General features: G+C 42.6%; 1 protein-coding gene across 1 annotated transcript; it reads left to right on the top strand.

Annotated features, from left to right (window-relative positions):
- Nucleotides 1-10,275: 10,275 nt before the first annotated feature.
- On the top strand, nt 10,276-13,143 carry LOC117485570 (tubulin alpha chain-like). The gene is made up of 4 exons (XM_034134160.1): nt 10,276-10,409; nt 10,660-10,882; nt 11,141-11,289; nt 11,378-13,143. The coding sequence occupies exons 1-4, from the start codon at nt 10,407-10,409 to the stop codon at nt 12,350-12,352; spliced, it is 1,350 nt and encodes a 449-aa protein (XP_033990051.1). The 5' UTR covers nt 10,276-10,406; the 3' UTR covers nt 12,353-13,143.
- Nucleotides 13,144-13,671: the final 528 nt, after the last annotated feature.

Raw genomic sequence — 13,671 nt, forward strand, 5'->3', positions numbered from 1 at the left:
GAGGAGGCGGGCGGCAGCATGAACACCTGAAATCACAGCTGACTGCAGGAGAGAGGAGAACCATTTTAAAGTTTGGCTGCAGCTCGGTGATTGGCTGCTGGAGAATGAGGTGAATGTAATAGGTTAAAGAGAACGCCTGTGATGAGCTGATTATAAGCAGCTGCGGAGTGAATGTATACATACCCAGTCTTCCTGAAAGAACTTGCGCTGAGCTTCATTTAGTGAGTCAGACTCATGGTCAGAATGCTGGTTGGGAGGCTCAGTTCTTCCTGTTGACAGAAGATGGCACTTTTCTGAGAGGGAGCCAGCCGGCAGACACTGGACAGTGGCACACCAACAGATGAAACAGGAATCCATCTGAGAGGCTATGCGGAAAAGGATAACAAATAATGTCAGCAAGACATGAACATATATAACCACTATCATTCAATTCTGTAATTGCAGGTTTGTTAGCATGATATTTCAAACATAAATGGCCTGTCTTAGTTTAAAGCCCACTCACCACGTCAAGGTGCAGGCCACGAGTGAGGACACAACAACGATCACAAACAGTACATACACACGAGACAAAACTTACATACATATAAATAACTTACATATACAATGAACAATGATAAAGATTTAAATCACAATTGATCATAACTCAAAATACATATATTTTTATATATTACCAAGTGGTTTCATGTAGGCTACAACCCACACAAGTATCATGCTAAATTAAGCTCTGTTGCTTGGATATCACTAGATCCTGTTACATCAGCGTAATATAAAAGTACATAACGACTGATGTGTAAATTAGCATAATTACTAGCTAGCCGCTAGCTGCTAACTGCCGCCTCGTCGTTAATATCAAATCCATCATAACAACCCATTACCATGCTGTCATGAACGCGCGGTGCTGTTACGTGTACGCAAATTGACGTGCTTGATGTGAACGAGCATTTTGGGGGGCATGTTTAAAGTTGCGCATGCGCTATGAGCGCACATACGGGTACTTCTCAGGCATGCCGGGTAATCTGTGACGTTTCGCTCTCTCAAAAGTTGGGCCATTTTGTCATCATGCGCGATTGAGCAACTCTCATAGGAATGAATGAGGCCCCGCCTCCCACGCTGTATCCAGTTCTTATTATACATCCATGGGTTGCATTCGAATAGTCCATTTAGCTTAGGAACCTTCCTAACGGAGTGAAATGACCCGGAAGTCCCTCAGTGGCAGCCATGATAAGTGCCGTTCGAATTCTCTAAATTAAAAGGAAAGGAGGTTTCAAACTTCCTTTATAACCTCCTTTAGCCTAGGAACCACTGGACCTCCCTAACCGAAAGGAGAGGAGAAAATGCTGCCCCACAATGCCTTGCGGCCGCAGCATTTGCCGTCACACAACAGTCGGCCGTTCACGGAAACAACCGATTATGAACGAGAAATTATATCATGAAAGTTACGGTGCTTATTAAGCATTTTAAAACGTATGTGGTAAGTTGCCAAAGTGCTTTGTTTTGAACGTTCATCCGTATTATAATCAAAAAGAGAAATATGAACGTTAGTTTTTACTGAAATGATCAAATAAAGTCAACATTTCACAGTCTTTACTGAGCTGTGTGGGGTTTGTTCAACTTTTAAAAGATGTTTGAATGGTGATATACACAGTGATAGATGTTAAGGACTAACGTTTATAATAAATACATTTGTATTGATTTTAAGATCTTTTCATACAATCATATGTATTGGGATCATTTGTATTAATGTGGACCGGAGGGAGAGGGTGACGAGCATAAGTTTCACTTTCCTTTTTTATTTCAATTCCAACTTTGGTCATGAAGAATATGTTTCTCTGTTGTCCCCGTTCATAAAGCATAAAACAACAGCATCAGAGCACGGTGCAGAGTCTCTAGATGAGTTTACAGTAGTCCCTCGTTCTTATTAAACATCCCTGTTGTAGTCCGCTGTATAGAAAACTGTAGTTTCCATAGTTTCCCCACAGCAGCAGGCGCACATTTATGACCTCTGCTGGCGCATCATAAACACGTCGGATAGTGAAAGTGCAGTCGGATTCTCTAAAGTGCCGCAGTCTCTTCTCCTAAATCCTTTTGAATTCTCCTATCCACTATCCCTTAACCCCATGACGTTTCACTCCGAGGTCAAGGAATAGACGATAGGGTTAGAACTTAGGAGCTGTTTTTTTGGAGTATTCGAACGCAACCCAGGTTAGCTCTGAGTGTTAGGATGCTTGCTAATGTAAACACAAGAGGCTTCTCAATACTCTAATTTCCCCTCCTCGACTCCTATCCTCGACTCCTATCCTCGAGACTTAGTCCTGGGTTGCATTCGAATAGTCCATTTAGCTTAGGAACCTTCCTAACGGAGTGAAATGACCCGGAAGTCCCTCAGTGGCAGCCATGATAAGTGCCGTTCGAATTCTCTAAATTAAAAGGAAAGGAGGTTTCAAACTTCCTTTATAACCTCCTTTAGCCTAGGAACCACTGGACCTCCCTAACCGAAAGGAGAGGAGAAAATGCTGCCCCACAATGCCTTGCGGCCGCAGCATTTGCCGTCACACAACAGTCGGCCGTTCACGGAAACAACCGATTATGAACGAGAAATTATATCATGAAAGTTACGGTGCTTATTAAGCATTTTAAAACGTATGTGGTAAGTTGCCAAAGTGCTTTGTTTTGAACGTTCATCCGTATTATAATCAAAAAGAGAAATATGAACGTTAGTTTTTACTGAAATGATCAAATAAAGTCAACATTTCACAGTCTTTACTGAGCTGTGTGGGGTTTGTTCAACTTTTAAAAGATGTTTGAATGGTGATATACACAGTGATAGATGTTAAGGACTAACGTTTATAATAAATACATTTGTATTGATTTTAAGATCTTTTCATACAATCATATGTATTGGGATCATTTGTATTAATGTGGACCGGAGGGAGAGGGTGACGAGCATAAGTTTCACTTTCCTTTTTTATTTCAATTCCAACTTTGGTCATGAAGAATATGTTTCTCTGTTGTCCCCGTTCATAAAGCATAAAACAACAGCACCAGAGCACGGTGCAGAGTCTCTAGATGAGTTTACAGTAGTCCCTCGTTCTTATTAAACATCCATGTTGTAGTCCGCTGTATAGAAAACTGTAGTTTCCATAGTTTCCCCACAGCAGCAGGCGCACATTTATGACCTCTGCTGGCGCATCATAAACACGTCGGATAGTGAAAGTGCAGTCGGATTCTCTAAAGTGCCGCAGTCTCTTCTCCTAAATCCTTTTGAATTCTCCTATCCACTATCCCTTAACCCCATGACGTTTCACTCCGAGGTCAAGGAATAGACGATAGGGTTAGAACTTAGGAGCTGTTTTTTTGGAGTATTCGAACGCAACCCTGCCAACAGGAGATGCGAGCGGAGGACTTGAGGAGGGGAACCGAGGAGAGAGGAGGGGAAGCAGCAGGCGGTTAGAGAAATGAGAACTCCTCTCCTCTGAGCGGTCATTTTAAAGAGACGTCCATTAATGATGACAGGAGGCACAGCAGCACACTGGGGCCGTTTCTCAATCACGAGGATATTGGCTTCCAAGCCAATATTTCAAGGATGCTACGTCATCAAGTGGCGCAGCAGGACCGTTCCAATGTCCAGCATACTTGGAATTCCACCGAGGCCGCGTCCTTGGTTTGGGGGAAATTTCGAGGCTGCACATGAGTAGACTTTGCATCCTTAAAATCCCCACAATGCTTTGCGCACGGACCAATTTCCCCAAATCTGTGGCGGAAGATGTAAGGCGGGGCCTCTCATATGACGCACACCTGCACACTTGCTAGCCTGTTCCACTCTTCGTTTTCCGAATGCCAGGAAGGATTCTTGCCTAGCTTCTGAAGGAAGTGACTCGGAAGACATGTGCTACCTTAGCTACCCTAAGACCACGGAGTCTACTCATGTGCAGCCTCGATATTTCTCCAAACGGAGTACGCCGGGCTCGGTAGATTTCCAAGTATGCTGGAGATTGGAACAGTACTTCGGCGGCACTCAATGACGTAGTATGCTTGAAATAGTGGCTCTGAAGCAGCTTTACTCGCAATTGAGAAACACCCTCTGTCTGATGGACAGATGTGTTCATGACGACTTATATATTTACTTTTAATTCATTGACAGTGCGGTATAATGAGACAATAACAGGCTACGGATGCGGACATATACACACAAATATATTTATATAAATATATACAATTTAAAGTATGAGAGCACTCTCATAATAACGTAACACAATCAGAGACTGGATATATCCCCCCCTCTCTCTGGTCGCTGAAATGGGGAATTGAAATTACGGGCCAAAAGTTGTATTTACAAGTATTAAAAGTAAGCATAGGACACCAAACCAACTGAGACCCGTCTGTCCGCCGCACATACGCACTGTACAACACACCTACACACTGTACCACACACACACCTACACACTGTACCACACACACCTACAGCTCCTAAAGCATAACCAGGCTACAGCCGTTGTGTATTTTATTATGTGAAGCACTAAATGGTCTTAGAAAAATATCGACTCTTTGTTTGTAGATATCTACTAAACTACAGCATACAAATACAGAGAGTAATGTAGGCCTGTTATACTGAGTGATATATATTTTACACACTGCTCTGCTTTCTGCACGGATCTCACAGCTGTTCTCACTGGAAACATCGCGTCACGATGAAAGCAGTTACTAAAATAATATCCAGGGGATGCATGCAGAGCTGTCATTGGCTGAGATAAGTCCGGCCGTGCGTCACGCCTCCACCGTTCCCGGAAATGCATCCGCGGAGGAGCCGTGGAGGATGCATCAGTGTATCCTCGGTTATAGCTCCTCCAGAGAGCCTCCTCGATGCTCGATGCTCGGTCCTCGATGTGCATTTATGCCCCTTTCACACCGGCGCTTTTCCAGCGCCGGCTCGGAGCTGGAGCTGGAAAAGCGCCGGTTTTTCCTGTTCACACCGCAGCGGCGCCGCGTCATAGCTCCGGAATGCGGTTCACTTCCAGCTCCAAAAAATTGTCGGTCTAGAGGCAAGAGCTTCGGAGCTATGACGCGGCGTCGCTTACGTCTCTCTTACGTCGAGGCGTGCAGGAAACTAAACCCACCTCCCCTGAACATGGGTCGACTGAAGAGTCTCGTCATGCCTGCCTACAAGCAGTAGCGCTGAGCAAAGTGACTAGAAGGCAACCACACACTTGTAAAAAAAACACACAAAAACACACTTTATAAAGTCAGGCAACACTAACCAGGCTTCGTGTGATTCTGTTTATTTGTACCTTACTTTGACCATCCGTTCGCTGTTATTGATCATTGTGGAGAGCAGGCAGACGTTTTGTTTGTTATTATAGCAGCTATCGGATGGAATCAATACATGGGCTGCACAGGTTGTCATGTCCGACTATCACAAGTAGAATCATAATGAAAAATACGCCGGTAAAATGTGCCTGTAGAAAACGGCTTAGCAAGTAGTCAGTTTAGCTTCGGTTGCTATGCTAACATCACCCATGTTATACGAGAGAAACTTTCATAACAGCGTTGTGATGCCAAACAGCGTCAATTCAGACTGACACACATTCACTTAAGGGGAACTGGAGATATGTATCAGCTGCTTGTGTGACAGTCAGACAGTGAATACTTTAGAGCCGTGTGAGCTAACCCGGAGCTAACGGGAGAATAAACTCCCGTGGAAGAGCAGCCAGCACTGCAGCGGTCGGTAAATGCCGCTGAAACACATTAATAAACAATGAACCACGGCACTCTGGAGAAAAGTATAAGGTTGGAGAAGTCGTTATTTAATTTAATCTGGCTTCGTATGATTAAAAGCAACACGATCATCGACCCGACGCAGTCCCCCCCCGTTGTTGTTGTTCTGAGCTCCGTTGGGGAGAAAATCAGCAATGTAAACGGTGACGTCATGACGCAGCAGCTGCAGCTGGGCGGTGTGAACAGAGCGGGAGCTGAAAAGGGAAACCGGAGCTGAACCAGAAAAACTCTAGCTAAGAGCTAGAAAGGGAAAAGCGCTGGTGTGAAAGCCGCATTAGAGAAATTAGATGTCCTTCAACATGGCGCGCTGAAATCCATTTCCGGGTCACTACCGGAGGACCGAGGAGTCGAGGAGTCGAGGAGTCGAGGAGGGGAAATTAGAGTATTGAGAAGCCTCTAAAGACTATATTACGTCCAAAACACGTCGGGCATTGTTTCTGATAGCAACGTTTCTGTGGGTCCACATTTCCGATATTACGTCATATCGGACACAAATCTGGATCAGCTCCGTTGTACCCCCGTTTTTAGAGATTTGGGTATAGGGAAAGAGAGATAAGAGGGTTTTGTTTTCTGACACTTTGGCCCAATCCCAAACCACGCCCTACACCCTACCCCTACATACTCCCCCTCCGTGACGGAGTGAACTCCGTGGAGTGACACTCGCAGCTCAATTGAGGCTCCCTCCTGTCAGATGGAGATAGTAAATACAGCGGCAAGCTTTGGGACAAACTCCCCTCTCTCCGGGCAGAAACAGGAAATGCCGTAACTGTATGTAACAACGGTTTCAAATCAGCATCTCTTCGATAACAAATTGAAATGAATAACTAAAATAAAACTCCAAACATCTTTAATTGTGTTAATTGTGTTTAAACCTGATGTTTATAAGCTTCTTAATTTTTGCAACAATCTGTAAATATACACAACTTTATAATCAAATGCACACATTTAACTTTTTCTAGACTAAACACAGGTATGATCCTAAGTTAAAAAAATATGAGGTTATCATGAGGTTGTTAACATCGCAATTTATCAGCGGATGTTTGCTGGAACGTTGTAAACAGCGTGTTTCCTGACGGACACACACAGTGTTGAGACCGGTCAGGTAGAGACCGGTCTCCAGTCAGCACCGATGCAGAATCACTGTTTGAGGGCTTGATAGCCCACTCCCCCTCCACACCGCTCCACACTCGTTGGTTTGGAACAGCACTTAATGTGGCGGACCCTATATGGGTGTAAGGGGCGGTTTGGGATTGGGCCTTATGTGTTTCCACTACACGGCCTCGCTCGGCCCCGCTCGGTATGGCTGGGCCTCGTTAGGACTGGCTCACTTTATGGCGCATTTCCATTACAGTTTAGGAACTGGGGCAGTATCTATAGTAACGCAGTGTAGGCGGAGCCGTGACGTGATCTTCAGAGGACCCCAGAAAAACAACACAGCCGTTAGCTGTTAGCACTCAGAGCTCACAGCTCCTCATATATGTTCAGAAACTAGACAAAAGTTAAACAAGTACAAACCACAGACTGCCTGTGTCATGGTGAATACAGTCGCTGCTTTATTTATGTCTGTATAGGCCGTTGTTGTGAGTGTGGACGGTCGGAGCATATACTGCGTTAGCTTAGCCAATCTCCATTTAGAAAACAAGCATTTTAAAAGGTTTTTCCCCTGCCGTCTGTCTGCAGACTTGACAAAGCATTAATTCATGGTTTTTACTAACCGGTATCAGTATGTTGTTACTTCGGCATCATTTTGAAACGTGTATTACAATTAAATCACGGTCAAATATGTCCATCTTGTTGTAGTTGTTGCCCCCTTGCCAGCGACGCTCTCTCTAGTTTAGCATACTCAGCCCGACTCAGCCTCGTTGTCTCTGGCCCTGGACCCACGATTTTATGAGGCCAGAAAAACTGTGAATTAGGACCCGCCGGCCGGTACTAGGCCAAGTGGAAACGCAACCAAAGACGGGCCGCTGACGTCACAGCCCTCTTAAACCGGGCTGCGGGCTGTAGTGGAAACGCGCCATTAGTGAGTTCCCTGGCACACTGGGGACACATATTTATGTATAAAAGACATAGAAAAGTGCATTTTGCATGATAGGTCCCCTTTAAAGTCTATTTTGCCTATTTCTTTTTAAATAATCTAAATTGTGTGTAGGGAACACCACATTTATTTTTTGCATTAAACGCTTATGCCAGTATTTCAATCCCCTTTATTTGCAAAAACATGACTTAATCAAATGTGTATTGTTTCCCTTTTGGTGTTCAGGAATTCCTTTCCCGCCTTTTCCATCTAATCAACTTGCTCGTCTGGAAACGTGTGTACTTAAGGGTCACGCCCTCAGTCACTTATCTTGTGGGTGGTACAAACATCCTGCCAACAGATCTGCTACTACAGCAACCCTTCGGACTGCCATTTTACTGCTGTCACTGTCACCATGTGAAAGCTAGAGGTCGTAGTTGCTTCACCAGGAGTCAATGAAGTCGAAAAACTGATCAGGCAGTTCATGTGAGATCTTGAAGTTATATTTTTTCCCCACAACAGAAGAACCTGCAAAGTGTTTTTATACTTACCTCATGTCTCCATTAAAATGCTTTCTGTGTGAATTGGGATTGTAAGATTCTCATATGTGTCTCACTCAAAGCAAATATTGAAACAGTTTGTTCAACATATTCATTTATCCTGATCTCAAAATATGCAAATGAATTCTTCATTTTAATGTTGATCTACTGTGGGCCTTCTTCCTTCTTGCCAGCACTATTAATATTAGGATACAATTAGTAAAGATACTTTATTGTGAGGCGTTGTTTGGGACTTATACCCTCAAACAATGGAAGTGGGACAAAGCTATTTGACTCGGGCAACACCTAAGGAGAGCAACGTGTGTTATTTATTGGTGATATTCAACAATACTTCAGCTGACACAAAATAAACCAGACCTAAAACACTGCAGGTATACAGTTTGTCCTGGACACTTATGTGGAACAAAAGTCTTTTAATTTGACATATAATTGTCATTTGCACCACATGTGTTGTGGGAAACGGTTTTCGATCTCTCTGTCTGTACACACAAACTGAAAGATTGACAATAAAGTTTACTTTGACTTTTGATGTGCTTTGTGAGTTTTATGTTAGCTTAACTAATCTGACAACAGCTTTGGTTGCCGCTGTGGTGTAATACTTAGCATAAAATCAGTCAGTTTGTTAATCAGTTTAATTTTTACTTTTCACTTTTGAGTGGTATCAAACCTTTTCTTTAGTGAAAATAACTGCATGCAGTGAAAAATGAGAAAGGAGGAAGTCCATTTAACTTTGTTGAACAAAGCAGCCATAGAATGACAAAGTGTTGAATCTTAAAACAGTAGCATATACTAAATCAAAGTTCCCATATTAGTGCTGATGCCTGTTTGTTTCGAAGTGGTTGGACTTGTTTCAAACATAACAGAGCGTTCTGCCTTTGAGCCATACATACCATTGTATAATAAAATAGGTTGTCTCCTCCCAACTGAAACTCACGGTAGAATTCTGAACAAGTGAATTATACAACCAAATGGGTATGAATGTAGTGAGTGAAAAATGTTAAAATAACCATGATGTTGTTCCTTTTTCATCTTATGGATACACTCTTTATGTGGTTGAATGTTATGTTGCATAGTCCAACCAATCTGGCAGGCATGTGCGTTTTACTCTACTTAGTCAGCTGACGCCTTACAAGCTGGTTCACTTGTATTCAGTTACTCTCCCAAGGGGTTACACGAATTAGGGAAGGAGGAGGAGGTCTAATGTTAATGTACTGCTTAATAAATACTATCAGTTCATTTCAACTTAGGAAAATATTGGAAGAACTGATATGTCGAATGATAATCAACCTTTACATTCAAGAGGTATTAAAAATACATTTTACCATAAAGTCTTGACTTGTATTTTCTGCATGCTTTTATTTTGAGAATCCACACAAACCTTCAGAAGAAAAAGTATGATATGATCTATTTAAAAATCTCAGTCTAATATATGCTCATTCTCTGTTAAATGCATGCATTTAACAATCAGTGTCCACTTATTGATGCATACAAGTCATTTAATATGACAATGCGAAATTGAAAGAGTTAGTTATAGTAAGTAAATGCCCTTCAATTACAAAAATTACAACATAGCGCAACATAGGGTATACTGCAAAATGAATGTGACACACTTAAACAAATTGATATTTCTCAGACAATAGAGTTAACTCTAACCCCTAACAGTTTTTTTTTACCAAAAACCAACGTCATTGCAATAGGAATGTTTTTTATCCTGTGATAAGCTACTTCATTGAGTCATATATGAGAAACTACCAAGTGAAACTACATCAGGTCACCTTTCCCCTTGTACAGTATGGGGTTTGCTTCTGTTTTCTGAAATAAAAGGTACACACCAGTACTCACAAACACACACAATGAGTAGGGTGGTGACCTCCTTTTGCTTTGTGTGTTTGTTTGTCAAGCAGATGATCTTATCCTGGTCTCATCAGTGGGTTCTCCCATTACAGCAGAGATCAAATCACTGTTCACCTTAAGCTGAAAGTATAAAAGGGCAGAGAATAAACGCTCTTTCCACATCTTCTTACCGATACCTGGACTTTGGAGAAGAAACAGAAACTATGGTAAGATGTGATTAGCTTTCAAACTTTCCGCTAGTGCATGTTTTTGTATAACAATTGTTACATTTTCTGCATTTTTGTACGAGTGAGAGATAAGAAAATGCTTTTAATTTGGATCAGTCCATGACAGACAGAGTGGTGTAAATTATATAATTTGATACTTGGACTCAGGCAGTTGAATATATGTTGCAGAAATGTAGAAAGTTAACAGATGCAGATGTAAAAAATAAACAATGTTGCATTTTCTCTGCAGCGTGAATGTATCTCTATTCATGTGGGCCAAGCTGGAGCTCAGATTGGCAATGCCTGCTGGGAGCTGTACTGTCTGGAGCATGGGCTGCAGCCTGACGGACAGATGTCCAGTGGCAGGACCACTGGAAGAGGAGACGTCTGCTTCAACACCTTCTTCAGTGAGACAGGGGCAGGAAAGCATGTTCCCAGAGCCATCTTTGTCGACCTGGAACCCACTGTCATCGGTAAGTGCTGGTTATAAAGCTAATGATATTAAACAGATTGGATGCTTCCATGTATTTATGTAGTTTTACTATTGATGTACCAACGTTTTTAAGCATATGGTGTTGATATTCATTTTTTAAAAGTCTACATTTATACCAATGATAATCATCTCTTTATTACCAGATAAAATATTTTGTCTTGCTTTTGTAGGAACATTTGACTGTCGAGCTCTTAATTGTGTATTCAATCATTTGTTTGGCTATCATTTGTATCTCCAGATGAGGTGCGTACAGGAACCTACCGTCAGCTGTTCCACCCTGAGCAGCTGATTACAGGAAAGGAAGATGCTGCCAACAACTACGCCCGAGGACATTACAGCATCGGCAAGGAGATCATTGATATTGTTCTGGATAGGACTCGTAAAATGGTGAGGGAATGTGGTGTTACTTTTCTGATATATTAAACTTGTTTTTTAAGTGATTTATGAATTTCTTGATGCATTCCTACTTTTACAGGCTGATCAGTGCACTGGCCTGCAGGGATTTCTGGTCTTTCACTCCTTTGGTGGAGGCACTGGCTCTGGTTTCACCTCCCTGCTAATGGAGAGACTGTCTGTTGATTATGGTAAAAAGTCTAAGCTTGAGTTTGCCATCTACCCGGCCCCCCATGTCTCCACAGCTGTGGTTGAGCCTTACAACTCCATCCTGACCACCCACACCACCCTGGAGCACTCCGACTGTGCTTTTATGGTGGACAATGAGGCCATCTACGACATCTGCCGCAGAAACCTAGATATTGAACGCCCGTCTTACACCAACCTGAACAGGCTCATCAGCCAGATTGTGTCTTCAATCACAGCCTCGCTTCGCTTCGATGGAGCCCTGAATGTCGACCTGACAGAGTTCCAGACCAACTTGGTGCCATACCCTCGTATCCACTTCCCTCTGGCCACCTATGCTCCAGTCATCTCTGCAGAGAAAGCCTACCATGAGCAGCTGTCCGTTGCTGAGATCACAAACTCTTGCTTTGAGCCAGCCAATCAGATGGTGAAGTGTGATCCTCGTCATGGTAAATACATGGCCTGCTGTCTGCTGTATCGCGGTGATGTGGTGCCCAAAGATGTCAACTCTGCCATTGCTGCCATCAAGAGCAAAGGCGCTATCCAGTTTGTGGACTGGTGCCCCACAGGCTTCAAGGTGGGCATCAACTATCAGCCTCCAACAGTGGTCCCTGGTGGAGACCTGGCCAAGGTGCAGAGGGCTGTGTGCATGCTGAGCAACACCACAGCCATCGCTGAGGCCTGGGCCCGTCTCGACCACAAGTTTGACCTCATGTACGCCAAGAGAGCCTTTGTCCACTGGTATGTTGGGGAGGGCATGGAGGAGGGAGAGTTCTCCGAGGCAAGAGAAGATATGGCTGCCCTGGAGAAGGATTATGAAGAGGTTGGCACTGACAGCATGGGAGAAGAGGATGAAGAAGAGGAATACTGATGGTCCTAAGGCCTGTATTTAAGTCAGCAACATGATATTTTAACCTGGTTTTCAAATGGGCCAATTAGTTGTATGTAGCGATGAATAGTATAGGCTAAATGTACGAATAAAGCAACAATTTGGTTAAGAGAAACAATAGAATTATCCTTATTATTAACATAAATCTCAAAACACAGCAACATGGTGAATGGAAAACATTTCTTGAGTATTTCTTAAAATAAGTTGCACGATGAGGAACTCAGTAGGATATTCTGCATACTGTGACACATTGTCACATTTTATGTGAAACACAAACCTAACCCAAGATATTAACTTCAGATATTCAATATTTTTTCAATGTGATTACATTTGACAGACTCATTAGTTATGGTCCTATGTAACCTCAAATGTGTGGGCAGACATATCTTATTTTGAGCCTTTTTTTCTTTTTGCCGTATCAGACTGGCCCTCTCTTTTGTGCACCTCCCCCCACTATCCTCTCCCATGTGGAATGTAAGTTATGAAAGGCTCCTATGTCAGTTTCAATATACCATTCAGCTGTGAGTGTGTGAGAGCAAGAGGGAGAGAAAATTACTGACTCACTCCCTGACTGGCGTTGTTTGTGTAGTTCATACCCAGACAGTGGCCTGCAGCAACAATGCGATCACAGTTATGTATGAATTACAGCTCTGTGATCCAAAGAGGGCTGTTGAAAAGTTGTACCATGGATAAAACACTGGCCTTGACATTTCATTGAAGTTTCTTGTTTTTTATTTCACATTACATTGTTCTGATGTTTCTCTGTGTGTAGTGAATTAGCTGATTAAACTGAAACAATGTAATTTGTGTCATCTCCCATCATTGCTAAGGATCTCATTGCCCGCCGTTCAGTTTGCAACCATCAAAGCATATATCTAATTCAGATAAGAAAGACCTTTATGTATTTTATTACAATATTGTATGATTATTTCTTTATTATACAACACAGAAAAATGTTGTAAGTGTGTTGATGAATGTGTAGGTGTGCATGCATGCATAACATAAGCATTATCACTGTCCTAGCCCACAGTCCTGTTGACTGAATATACTGTCATTTCTATGCAGAGATATAATCAGGGAAGAACATTTTGCAGGCTATTGGTACATTTCCCAACATAACAACTTAAGATTGTCAGTTAACTAGCACACAACATGACACAATAGGGGGGAAAGTGATCATGAAGAACAGTTTACAAATGGTTATGTCTCCTAACATGAGTATCTAATGTTAAACTGACAGACAAAGCAGTTTAATGTAAGTGCGGATAACATGACAGACAGTGTTAGGGACTTCCCACTTT

The sequence above is a fragment of the Trematomus bernacchii genome, unplaced genomic scaffold (genome assembly GCF_902827165.1).
Source record: "Trematomus bernacchii unplaced genomic scaffold, fTreBer1.1, whole genome shotgun sequence".
Lineage (NCBI taxonomy): Eukaryota > Metazoa > Chordata > Actinopteri > Perciformes > Nototheniidae > Trematomus > Trematomus bernacchii.